Source organism: Volvox carteri (genome assembly GCF_000143455.1).
Source record: "Volvox carteri f. nagariensis unplaced genomic scaffold VOLCAscaffold_42, whole genome shotgun sequence".
Taxonomy (NCBI): domain Eukaryota; kingdom Viridiplantae; phylum Chlorophyta; class Chlorophyceae; order Chlamydomonadales; family Volvocaceae; genus Volvox; species Volvox carteri.
Genome location: NW_003307585.1, coordinates 826,871 through 839,419, shown reverse-complemented (window position 1 = coordinate 839,419; position 12,549 = coordinate 826,871). Strand labels below are relative to the sequence as shown.

At 54.9% G+C, this 12,549-nt stretch overlaps 2 protein-coding genes across 2 annotated transcripts; one reads left to right on the top strand and one right to left on the bottom strand.

Moving 5' to 3' along the window:
* Nucleotides 1–2,783: 2,783 nt before the first annotated feature.
* VOLCADRAFT_118726 (uncharacterized protein) lies at nt 2,784–3,883 on the bottom strand (the record flags this gene model as incomplete). Its single annotated transcript, XM_002954327.1, has 3 exons — nt 2,784–2,845; nt 3,514–3,683; nt 3,807–3,883. Coding segments are annotated over 3 exons (309 nt in total), but the record flags the coding sequence as incomplete, so codon positions are not given.
* Nucleotides 3,884–4,514: 631 nt separating this feature from the next.
* On the top strand, nt 4,515–9,926 carry VOLCADRAFT_95237 (uncharacterized protein; the record flags this gene model as incomplete). Its single annotated transcript, XM_002954400.1, has 8 exons — nt 4,515–4,598; nt 4,743–5,889; nt 6,550–7,319; nt 8,088–8,129; nt 8,380–8,493; nt 8,840–8,921; nt 9,408–9,523; nt 9,777–9,926. The coding sequence occupies 8 exons, from the start codon at nt 4,515–4,517 to the stop codon at nt 9,924–9,926; spliced, it is 2,505 nt and encodes an 834-aa protein (XP_002954446.1).
* Between the last annotated feature and the right edge of the window lie 2,623 nt (nt 9,927–12,549).

Genomic DNA, 12,549 nt, shown 5'->3' with positions numbered 1-12,549 from the left:
TGGGTGGGCGGGTGGGGGATGGAGAGGAAGGATAGGAGGACGCGGAAAACAAGGACTCTTCCAAAAAATGTATTTTTTCATACGGCGCCAAGCGTCTTATACCTGAAAAATGTGCTAAAAGCGCAGGATTCGCCTCCCTCCCCTCCACCCGCCCTCCCTCTTACCCCCCCCTCTTTATCCCCTCCCGCCCTTCCCACCGTCCTCTCTGCTTCCCTTTGCTACCCCCTGGCCGCCCTGCACTGCACCCATTGGGAAACGGGCTTTCTTGAGGGCCGCCGCCCCAATTTCCCCCCACTCCCCCCCTTCTCCCCACTGCCTCCCCTCTCCCCTTCCCCCCCATCCCCCCACCCCAAAACACACCGACGCGCCCACACTGATCGGGTTTCGACACGCACCGACGATTCATCAATGGAACCCATTTGATTGTACACCAGTACGGAGGACAGCAGCAAAGCCAAACTGAAAATCTGTTACAACATGGAGAGGGTCATGGGGGTGGGGTTTGGTGGTTTCGGAGGCGCGGAAAAGAGACTTAGGAGCAAGGAGTTGCGTCAGGGAGTATCAGCCGACGGCCTCGGAAGGGGCGGGGGGAGGCCCTACCTGGGCAGGATAGATGGAAACGGCGCTGTGGGGCGGCGCGTGCGGGGGTGATTTCGGTATGTAGACGACATGGAGTCGTGGGGTTTGAGGGAATGGAGTTTTGGAAGGCGGGGATGCGGGAGCTGTAGTGCGAGTGTATGTGTGTATGTATGTGTGTGTGGAGATATGCTGCGTCGGCGCGGGTGCAAAGAACCCAAACCCTTAAGGTCAGAGGACAGGCACGGGGCGAGACAGCCAGCCAGCTCTCCCTGGCATCTCCCCTGCTGCCCGTCTTTAAACGTAACAATAACGGTGGAATTATTATTATTATTATTTATTTATTATTATATATTATATTGTTATCACCATCATCAAAACCTACGCCACCTTCCTATACACACAAACCCCCAATCTGCGATACCGCCCCAAGACTCATGACGTGCCATGTACGTCACTTCACTCCTTGCATGATGAAACCCAATCACCACCAATATCTCTGGGTGGTGACACTTTCGGCAGTTTTGCGCAATCCCCCCCACATCCCCTCCAACATGTACACGCACACAACCCCGTACCACCCCCCAACCCCCCTGGAGCCACTGGGGATGGTTCCCCCCCCGCATCCCTTCGTAAGGCCCGTCTTGGTGTCTGCTCACATGGTTCGAGTAGTCGGCGGTTTGGTCGTACGAGTCAATACCCTCCGCGTCCAACAGAAGCTGAGGGGAAAGGGGGGAGGGGAGGAGCGCAGCGGCGAGTGAGGGGGACTGAAGGGAGAGCGCTGCAGAGAATGGAAATGGAAGGAAACCCTAGGAAAAAAAGGTGATGGATGCGGGAGGAGAGACGGTAGTGAAGTTGAAAACACGCGCAGCACAAAGTTCGTGGAGTGGAGTGATGAGAGTGAATAAAGTGCTGAGAAATGACTGCGAAAAATATAATATTTCTTAAGATTCGCACGGCAAAGCAGGGCACCCATTAGATAAGGACACTACGACGAAAACAGAAAGGTGTACGGCATTGAAAAGGTGTACGGCGCTAACACAAGACTGGTATTTCGAAAAAAACACTGCATATGAACCACCAGTCAACATGTCAGCGACACGACACAACTACTGTACTGCTGGCGGGGTCACCCGACCATTTGGATGCAGCTCACACCGCCGCCTCATATTCATTGAATGACTAACTGCCCAAACAATCCACGCTGTAACCCTCCCGTCGACGACCGCCCCTCTTATTAAACCAATATTAAACTAATATTAAGCTTATATTAAGCTAAATATAAGACCCCTAATACTAAGCTCGCCCCTCGCCTTGCGCCACAAAACACATTCTTGACAAAAATTCAAAAATGCCGAATACGCACCGCACCGCCTTGGGGGTGTCTGGTGTGTTTACGAGGGCTCTATACATACAGACGCAGGAGAGCTCTATGCCTGCAGGGTTTTTAACCTGCAGGGCATCTCGCACCATGAAGCTAGATAGCTAACTAGCTAGCTAGATAGCTAGCTGCCACGTCTGACCAAACCGCCTCAAGGCCCCGCCCCGCCCCGCGGGCAGCCCACCACGCCAGCAATCCACGCTAAGAAGAGGCGCCTAGACGCCAGGCCTTGCCAGCTCCCTCTGACCCACATCGCCAATGACCCCGATTGCCTACCCCGAGCCATTTTCTGTGTGTGATGGGGGGGAGGCGAGCGGCAGGCGAGCTTATCCGGCAGCTCTCCCTGATTCGCTTACATACACACACACGCGTGCGTGCGTGCGCGCGTGCACACACACACACACACACAGTGTGCCGTCCCTCGTCCCACCACAGCCTCTCATCTACCTGGTCCATGCCCAGATGGGCAAAAAGAAAGTGTCCTTTTCCAGATTCTGTTCCCCGCGCCCCAGCGCAACCCCCCCATCTCCCCCCAAACCCACATTCCCCCGTAGGCACGGCGCTATTTCTCATTCCCTCCATCCCGCCCACTGCCGTTGACCCCTTTCCCCCTCCATAAATCTGTCACCTTTTTCCCTATACGGGGGTGCTCCCTATACGGGTGCTCCCTGTACGGGTGCTCCCTGTACGGATATGGGGAGCTGCGCGGCTGAGAGCTCAACGCCCTAACTGTGTGTGCAAAGGGGGGAGGGCTCGGGAGTTCTGGGTCTACTCGCCTACAAACCCTAAGTTAAAAAATACCCATCACCCAAGTTTCAGATCTTACCACGTGGCAAGTCTGCCCGTTGGGTAGCCGCCTGGGTATAGGTCGGGACCAGAGCCATAGGCCTGCGTCGGATGTTGGGTCAGCAGCAGCAGCACCGCCAGCACCAGCCGCAGTGGGTGCCGAAATGCCAGCCGCCGCCGCCGCAGTAGTAGCAGCAGCAGCGCCGCCAGCAGCACAGCAGACGTAAGGTTGGCGCAGGAGCAGCAGCAGCAACAGCGGGAAGAGCGGGGGTGGGGTGGGGTGGGGACAGATGCATCGAGGTGAGGAGAAAAGCATATGAGATGGAGCGAGGCCAGGTAAGGGACAAAGGGACGACCCCACGAACGCCATGGCCACAACCCATTTGTTCCGTGTTTGCGTCCACAAACGTGCGGTTAGTTAACTCATGCGGTTCACTGATTTGGGTCCTGTCTTACAAATCCTTGCTGTCTGGGAAGCCCGGTCTTAATTTCCGAACTTCCCGAACCCTGCATGCCCCTTAAAGGTTTTGCCTCCAGCTGTGGCATCTGAGCCCATTCCTCCTTGCCTAATTGTCTGTGTTCCCGCCCCCTCCCCTTTGCTGCATCAATCATCTTAAGTTGCAAGGTCGTACATGCGATGCCTTACGCACCCTGCTCGGCGCTTACTTAAGCTGTGTGCCCGACCAATCGATTCTCTGCCACTCTTTATATATATTCTACGGATACATTATGCGCGCAACAGCCGGCTGGCCGGCCTTACGCATGCGCACCTTTCGTGCAGGGCTTCACCGTGCTGCCAACTGCAAACCTGCGAGAAGCTGTCGGTTGTGGGCCAGTAACGGGACCTTGCAAACGAGCCAGCAACTGATTGAGCAGGAAGCTCTTTCCCTGCCGAGCCCGACCGCAGACCGCGACGACGCATATCGGTCCAGTCAGAGATCTGTTTTTGGGTTGTGGAATGTTGAAGGGTCGTTAACTGGTCTTTAATCGCAGAATTTTGCGTCTTTGTCGTATGGACCAAAGTTTGACCTCTTCTGGAGAAAACTTGCTTGACAGGACGCACCTCAGAACGTTTACAGCTTGAGAAGATACTTCAAATCCCTTTGTTTCTTCGTTAAAACGCACCAGCTCTGACGCCATGATGGTTTCTATTGGTACTTGAGCCTTGGGCTCATATCAAGGCCCCTTGCGTATCAGCTTTAATTCCCCTGTTGAATCAGAATAAGTAAACTGAGCTTACGCGTTGCGTCTGGCTGTGTGCCGGTTCAGTGCTCGGACCAATTCTGAGTCTCCCGCTCAACAGTACGGCGCAGCTGACACAGCAAATGTTTCTCGGAAAACCTCTTAACTTAATTGCTGATTATTTAGCAGAGCACTTTTAGTTTCGTGCATTAGCCAAACGAAAGCTCTTGTCTGTTTCTTAATAAGAGAGCCGTGCGGAAGCTTGTCATACCTTAACCCGAACTTCGGAACTTCTCAATTGCCTTCCTGTCGGATTCGACTGCCCCCAGAACTTACGCTTATCTGCATTTCTGGCTCCGCGGTGGAGCGGCCACGAGGGGGTTGAGTGGTAGGTGCGGCCCCTCAGCTTCTGTATAGCCGTCACTGCGTCTCGGTTGAAAGTGCTACCTGAAGGTTGCACATACGCAAGGCATATGTGCTCCTAACGCTTAGTTACGGCTTTGCTTGGTGGTTGTGGCCTTTGGGTAGGACGGTTCGCATGAAAACGGAGATCCTTTTCTCGTTGCGAACTCTACAGGCCAATTTGCCGATGAAGCCAGCAAAACCTCGTCCACCTCCAACGCTGTCACAGCGGGTGCAGGACACCGCGGAGCGCCTGTCGACGCTGGCAAAGGTGCGGAGTTGCCATTCCGAGTGACTCGACCCCGGAAACCGGAAACGTAACGACCCCAAATTCATCTTCCTAGCTTTTTAGCCACGATATCATGTCAGATACTTCAACTTCCTTCCTCGAAATCCGTGCTTCATCCCCGAACAGGCGGAAATCTACCAGGTTCTCGAGGGCACCGCGCCCGCTGGCGACTTTTCTTCATTTTACCGCCTGGATCCGCTTATCAACGACATTGTGTTGCAGTTGATTGACAACTTCAAACAGGCCGTCACGAAACGACTTCTGCCTGAGGCTTGTAAGCTGCTGGGGTCGCGGCCTGCAGCTCTCGCAACCCCAGACCCCTGGACAGGAGGCGAGGCGCCGCAGCCACAAAGTCCCGGCGCGCTTCCTACCAGCGTTAAACAACATACTCATCTTGAAAATGACATTCTCGCGCTCGGACTCTCGCCAGGAACCGGGCAGCCACTGCGACCAGATCAAGGGCCGCCGCAGGACGCAGCCTCTGCCGCGGCCTCGTCCCTGCTCCAAGGTACGACAGTATCAGCATCAGGCTCCACGCCCCAGCCCCCAAGCCTATCCACTCCCCCATCTGCAAGCGCAAGCAGTGGCGGCGGTAGCGGCGCTTCCGCTGCACTTCACCCTCAGGAGTCGCGCTTTGCCTTTGCTAACGCCGGCGGAGGCGACTCGCGCCGTACGGCTACTCTTCAGTCCCCGCTGAGCCGCGACGGTGCCTACGCTGCTGGCGGAGGCGGCGGAGGCGGCGCCGCCACGGACCTAGGTCAGGCGGCAGATCCGCTGTTGTTTCTCGGCCTGGGGGACAGTGGGACGCCGCTGGGCTTTAGCAGCGGCGGCGACGCCGCCGCCGCCGCAGCTAACGGCCTCGCGATTGCTGTGGACAGCTTCCTATTGGGTTCCAGTTTGGCTGGGAGCATTGGCAGCGGCGCCGGTGGCGGCAGCAGCGGGGGTGGCGGCAGGGTCACTCCTGGCGGCGGTACCTTCACTCCAGTCACATCGCCGTCGCCCAACTCCGTCAGCCGCCAGTACGGCACTCTCTCCTTGGGTGGCGTCGGCGTCGGCGGCTCCGCTGCCGCCGCGGCCATACGCAGCGCTTCGTCGGCGGCATCGTCGCCATCACCCAACCCCTCCACGCCGTCGCCGTACCCTGCCCTGCCGCTGGCAATTCGCCCGGGTTCGTCTTTGGATCCTGGGCTAGCGACGCCGCCGCTGTCGCTCGCGGGTACGGAACCGCTTCGCGGCCCCTCGCACGGCCTGCAACTTCATCTCCCACAAGCCGGTACGCCTCAACAGCAGCAGCAGCAGCAGTCGCTGGGTCGGCTAAGCACGCCAGGCGACATGTCGCTCTTGGCACGGATCGGCGGGGGGGGAGGTGCGGCTGGGGCGGCGCCGGCGGCGCCGCCGCCATTATTTGGAGGTGCTCCGGGACCAAGCCCTGGCGGTAGCATCGGCAGTAGCTCGCAGCAGCAGCAGCAGCAGCTTTTGCGCCAGCAGCAACAACAGCAGCAACGGGCACAGCAACAGCAGGCGTCGCCGCAGCATGAGCATTTTTTGAGTGGTGGCGGCGGCGGCGGCGGCGGTGTTGGTTTGGCAGCGGTTGGGGAGACGGTTGGGCTGTTGTCCACTGCGAATGGACACGGCGGCGCCGCCGTGTGTCAGCTACAGCTACAGCAGCAGCAGCAGATACAGGCACACGCACAGTTTTTGCAGCAGCAGCAGCAGCAGCAACAACAACAACATATCCATAACGTCACAAGTGATATTCAGCGCCAACAGTATAATAATAGCTTTGCACAGCAGCAGCAACAACAGCAGCAGCAATTGTCTGCTCAACAACAGCAACGGCAATATAATGCCGTACAGTACGACAACAGCGGGTTTGTTCCCGCCTCGGCTGTCAGGAGCACCCTCGCGGCAGCCCCCGACGGCCCGCGCGGAGCGTACGACAATCGTAACCCGACTGGCAGTTATGCTATGCAGAATGTAATCGAGATGCCGTACGACGTACAATTGCTGTACGGGAACAGTGGTGCGGGTGTCATGGATTTGCACCAAGCAGGCGGCTTTGGAGCCATGGGCGGCGGCGGCGGGCCCACCTCGCAGGAGTACGGCACGTACGGGCTGGCGCCTCTGACAGCTGCCGCCGCTGCCGGCATGGTCGATTTGATGCGGGCTGGAAGTTCGGGTGGCACTGCCAGTACGACGGTTGGGACGCTTCAGCCTAGCGGCATCGTTAGCAGTACGGCAGGCGGCTTTGGCGGCAACGCCGTTGGGCCCGGCGGAATTGGCCGTGCCGCCGGCGGCTCTCCGACGATGGTGCTGGCGGCAGGGGCACCTGGTACGGCAGCGTCCCGTCCTAGCCGCAGCGGCAACGCCAGCGCTGCCTCCATGCAAGACAGTCGATTGGGCAGCTTTTCGACGGGCCCTTTGACCGCCGCCCAGCCGACAGCGGCGCCGCCGCCGCGCCGCGGCAGCGGCAACGGCGGCGCTGGTATAGCAGCCGTACAGTCGCCCTTCATCCCGCAGCGGCCGTCGCCGCCTGCGTCGGATGCCTCAGGACCGTCTTCTTCCACTGCATCAGCCTCCACGGCCGGCGCGGCTGCCGCCGCCGCCGCCGCCGTCGGTACGGCAAAGGGCGGCGGCGGCTCCGCCACTATCGCTGCCGGGGACAGCGCCTCTTCGCTTTCCATGGCTGCTAAATTGCAGCAGGTGCAGTTGGAGGCTTCAGACCTTGTGCGTGTACGAGGACACGGTTTGGTTTCGGGGCATTTGCATGAAAAGGGTTTGGGGGTGTTGGTTGGGTTGTTAGTTGGGGTGTTAGTTGGGGTTATCGCACACCTGGGCCATGTCATGTTCAATGACTGCAGATGTACAACATGAGGGTGATACAGAAACAGCGGTATGATGACAGCAAAGGATAAAACAAGGCCTTGAACACGTATGTATGCATGCATATATGTATATATGTACGTACGTATGTATGTATGTATGTATGAGGTTGCGATGTTTATGTAGGACTGAAGTGCAGGGAAGGAAGGACAGGAAGGGGAAAGAACGCAGCGCCTCGATGTGACACAAGCCATTTTGGTGCTGTGTAGTCATGTTCGCGGTTCTGGTTCCTTATCTTGTTGAACACGTTCCCAGGCCGTGCCCCGACTACAAGGCCGTGCCTACCAGCCTTGACGCTTAAGAAGGCCCCATGTCACCTTTTTTTCCCTCGTCGTACAAGTTTCTCCCGCGTTTTTTGATTTCCGTCCTCGATTCCCCCCTCATTTCCCCCCCCCGGCCATCTCTTCCGTGGCTGTTTGGCTGGTCATGAAGGTCGCCGCCAAGTCGCCCGCAACGTCGATTGGAAGCGCCGGCCGCGGCAAGACCGGCGGCGGCGGCGGCAGCAGCAGCGGCGGCGGCGGCGGCGGCGTTCTTAAGGCCCCCGCCGACATGCCGGGACGGTTTCGCTGCCTGCCGCCTGCCGTACAGGTCCGTATCTACGCACTCGCAAGGGACAACCACGTGGTGTTGGTAAGTACGGAATGGGATGTCGTACACATGGAGATGTGGATATAGCATGGCGGGGCGCGACGCCTGCACAATGCAGCGGCATTCCAATCGAGTTATAAAAGCCGTGTTGGTTGGTTGGTTAGCTTGTTTTGTATGTTTCTGTTAATATGTTATAGCATGACCGCCAATCCCACCACATGACACGCACATACATACATACATACATACATACATACATACATACATACATACATACGTATTTCGCGCGCAGCTCAAGGATTTTGACGAGAAAGTGCTCACCAAGATGACGTTGCTGGTTGAGAAGTTCGGTGCAGCCGAGTGCTTGGCGATGTTGGATCGTATCGAGGAGGTCCTCAAAGGCAAAGTAAGTGTGTGGGGGGTTGAAGGGGGAGGATTTGGGGGTGAAGGGGAGTAACACCGTGGTAAGGAGGTGGGTCGGGATGCATCCGTTGGGGGGAAGAGGACAGGAATTTTCTGGTTATGTAGCCCAAATCGCCTCCCTTACAATCCCGCTTGAATCAAGCATTTGCGCTCGAAAAAGGAAAACCTTCGGATAATATCGAGGGGGATCGAATGGGGGGAGATGATTAAATTAAAAATAATAAGTACAAAGAAGAAATAATTTATGTGACATAAAAAGGATTACATGAAAAGAATTGTTAATATTTTTAAATCTCGCCCGTTTTGGTCTTTGTGTTACCGCCCCCCAGGCTGGTCGACTCGCTAACGGACCCGGGTACTTGGACGTGTCAGTTTCCACTCGGTTGGACGAGCTGAAGCAGCGGGCCAGCGGTAAGCGGTTGGCAGTTGGGAGTTGGTGGTTGGACGGCGTGAAAGAGGGTGGAAGAGGGGACTTAGCTCCCTGTTGTAGTGGCAAAGAGTGGTTTATGCGCGTATGTGACTGCGCGCGTTTCGGTTTTATCGATAAGTTTGCCCCGGAGGGGGGAACGGGTTCCCGACTGTCTGTGGGCCCCCTGCTGCATGTAATAAATATTTATATTTGTTATAATTATAATATATTTATATTTTGTAATTAATATATTATTATTTTATATTTTACTATATGTCTCTATGTAGCTTCTGTAGAGGACGAGGACGATCGAAATGGAGGTGGGAAAAAGATCCAAAAATCCTCCCAAAAAACCAAAAAGGACCTCGTACGCCGTTTTGAATTTCCCCGTAAACAAGAACTCCCCCCGTTTAACATCATAAACAAATTATATAAAGAGAAAAAGTAAATGAAATCCTGCTGAAACTAATGAAATCCTGCTGAAACAGGTCAAGTCACTGCACCTGAGGACTATGCACGCTCCACCCTCCACTCGCGAATCTACGCCGAGCTCCGAGACTTAATCAGTCGGCACGGCTTTCTGCAGTGGCACCATTTTGACCAGGTACGACAGAAAGTACGGCAGCACGAACGTGCGCTCTTATGTGCAATATTTCCGGACAGATTATTTTAGGATCTAAAACCGCTATCTAAACCGTAGCAGTTCTCGTTTGCAGATTAGCACAAGAGTCGCCCAAACCCAACTGCCAAAATTTCTTTCTTTCTTGCGGGGTTGCAAACCACCTCGATGTATGTATGAACAATCCTCCATCTGAATTTGCCTGTTGTCGCCCCAACCGCTAACCGCCAACCAACAGGGCATCATCAACATGCTCAAGAAGATGCCCAACGCCACCGCTCTAGAGCGACTTAACGAGCTCGCGTACCACTCCTTCAAGAACGTGGACAACCCGAAGTCTTGCATCGTCTCCATCTTCACTACCAAGCCAAAATACATTGCCACCTAACGGCAACCGCCAACTACCAACCAACTACTAACCAATCTCCTCTGGGGTTCACTTGCACCGATTTACACGACTTTTACAACAGAGTTGTTTCCAGTTATTTTGGGAGGTGGATTTGAAAAGTGAACTAGTTCTTGGATTGGACGAGGCGACAGAGTTTGCGAACCCTGGTGGTTGTGGTGGTTGTGTTTGGGGGGTGTCCGAAGAGGGCTGTTTGGCGATAGAAGGGGAAGGGGAATATATGTGGGTATTAACAGCCCAGGTAGCTGTGTGCCTGTTGTCGCTTGGTACGGCGGTGGTTACAAACTTGCGTGCCAGCACCCGTACACGCACCGGCCATGGATCTGCTTGATCTGTCCAGCAGGCCGCAGTACGGCAGCTTCCATGACGGGTAGATGGTGTGTTCAAGGGCCGCATCAGAGGTGCCTTGAAGGCTGTTTTAGCGGGGGTTGCCTTTTTAAGGATTTGGGTCGTATTTTGGTTTGTGGGTTTGTGGACTAGATGGATGTATGAACAGACGGACAGACGAACGAGCAGGCGAACGAACCGAGTCCTTGAGAAATTGTCTCTCAGCAGACTGGGAGCAGGAGGAAGAAGAGGAGTGGGAGGAAGAGTAGGAGGAGGTGGAGAAGGAGGGCAGCCTTGGTTGCGCTGGCTGAATTGCCTAAATAAGTGCATATATATGAGATGCATGGCACTCGAGGCAAAGCCAAAGATTATCACGTTTTTGTATGGAAATGGAACGGTGGTTTTTGTGGTGGTGGTGGTGTTGGAGGAAGAAGGGAAGTCGTCGTTGGCGCCCTGCCAAGGCTCGGCCGCAGCACTGGAAAATAGGTTAGATATAGTTTTGGGGCCTCTTTTGGACTTATGTGAACGTTTGTGTACGGCCATGTTCTGGCTCTCGTTAGGATCCTTGAGGAAGGACTTTGGGGAGCGCCCGGGCGGTTGTACGACGACAAAGGAAGGAGGCGGAATTGTGGCCTCGCGTTGCTGCCGCAACGCTGCTACTGCTGCTGCTGCTTCGTAATTGCGGCCCATCATCATCATCATCATCTCATTATCATCATGCACCTGGCTCGAAGAGAGAGCCGGTCATTCATGGGGGCAATGGGGTTTTGAGCCTGTGGAGCAGGGGGTTTGGCAAGAGAGAGAGGGGAAAGGGGGGGAATGTGCGGGTTTCCGGTTTTTAGGGTGATGTCTAGGGGAGTGTGTATTTGCGTGTTTTGGTTGGGACTTTAACGGCACTGGGTGCTTATCACGCTTCCCTGGCCCTCCTGCTTCTGCTCCTCGTCCTCGTGCTTCTGCGCTTTCCCTTTTGCGCTTCGAAATGAATTGTATTGTCGCCATCAGGACTTATCACGGCTTTTCAAAAAGGGCTGTGAAGGTTTCGGAGCGATGTCGCGTGTGAGCGTGGCGACTGGTAATAAGTCGTAAGTCGATGGTGACAGCGTTGGTGGCCGTTGGTGACGTGTACGGAAGCGTTAGGGCTAGAAAAGGATTTTTAGGGTTTCATTTTCAAGGCAGGAAAAGCTTGGGATAGCATCCCCTGTAACCATTTCCTCTTCCCGGACATACGTACAGACCCACAGACATATAAATACCGATACTCAAGGTCTAGTGGTGGTGGTTATAGAAGTGGCGGTTGGTGGTTGTAGCTGTTGGTAGTGGTTAGCGTGGTGGTTAGTGGCCGGTGTACCATCCAAACTTTGAAGGTGTGTAGGCTCTCCGGACTTTCACTCGCAATCATCCCGCCCTTAGTGGTTTTGGTAGTTTTGCAGATGTCTCTCTGTATGTCTGTATGTATGTTTGTCGTCTGTGTGTGCGTGCCCTTCTGACATTATCAAGTTTTCAGTTGGCTTGCCGCACACATTTTCACATACCTACACATCTACACAAATACATACCGACGCACAGGGACGGCATGCACCGCTTTTGGGGTTTAAGTTGGATTGATTTACCCTTGAGCTTTCTCCTGCTGTACGGTGCATGCAATCTGCCCGCCGAACTTTTAAAAACATAGAACGGGCGGGGTGTACTTTTTGTGGGAACGAACTGGGCCAGGCGGACAGGGAAAGTGCCTCTGGGGCATAGCTCTAGTTTCCTAGCATGTGCTGAGCCGTACTGCCGTACTGTACTATCCCGTACTGTGATACTATGCGTCGAAACCGCGCCGGCGTTCTGGCTGCGACATCTTCTGGTTGGCGCGGGTTTGAAGCGCTGCGAGTCATTGGCGATTTGCGGGATTTGTTGTATCATCATATGCTCTTTTTCGCAGTACGCAGCAATAGCGGCGGCGACATCGGCGGCGGCGGCGGCGGCAGCGCGCATTTGAATTGAAGTTGTTATCCCGTACACCTTTTTTCTTACCAGTTTGAAAAAGTCTTCAACGGAATGACTGAAATATTTGTCTTTGTTGTTTGCTGGATTGTAGTCGGCTTTAAAAAGTAGCGTGTGGAATATACGGGTTTGCCTTTTAGATCGCGGCGCGAGGAAGAAAAGGCGGGACAGCTAATGGACGACCTGAGCGCGAGGAATTTGTAGTGGAACAAAGAAGTGTCTTCAAGGGGACTCACCTTTCCTTGGGGTATATTTTAAAAAATGTTTTAACGCTTTTAGGATTCCTTGC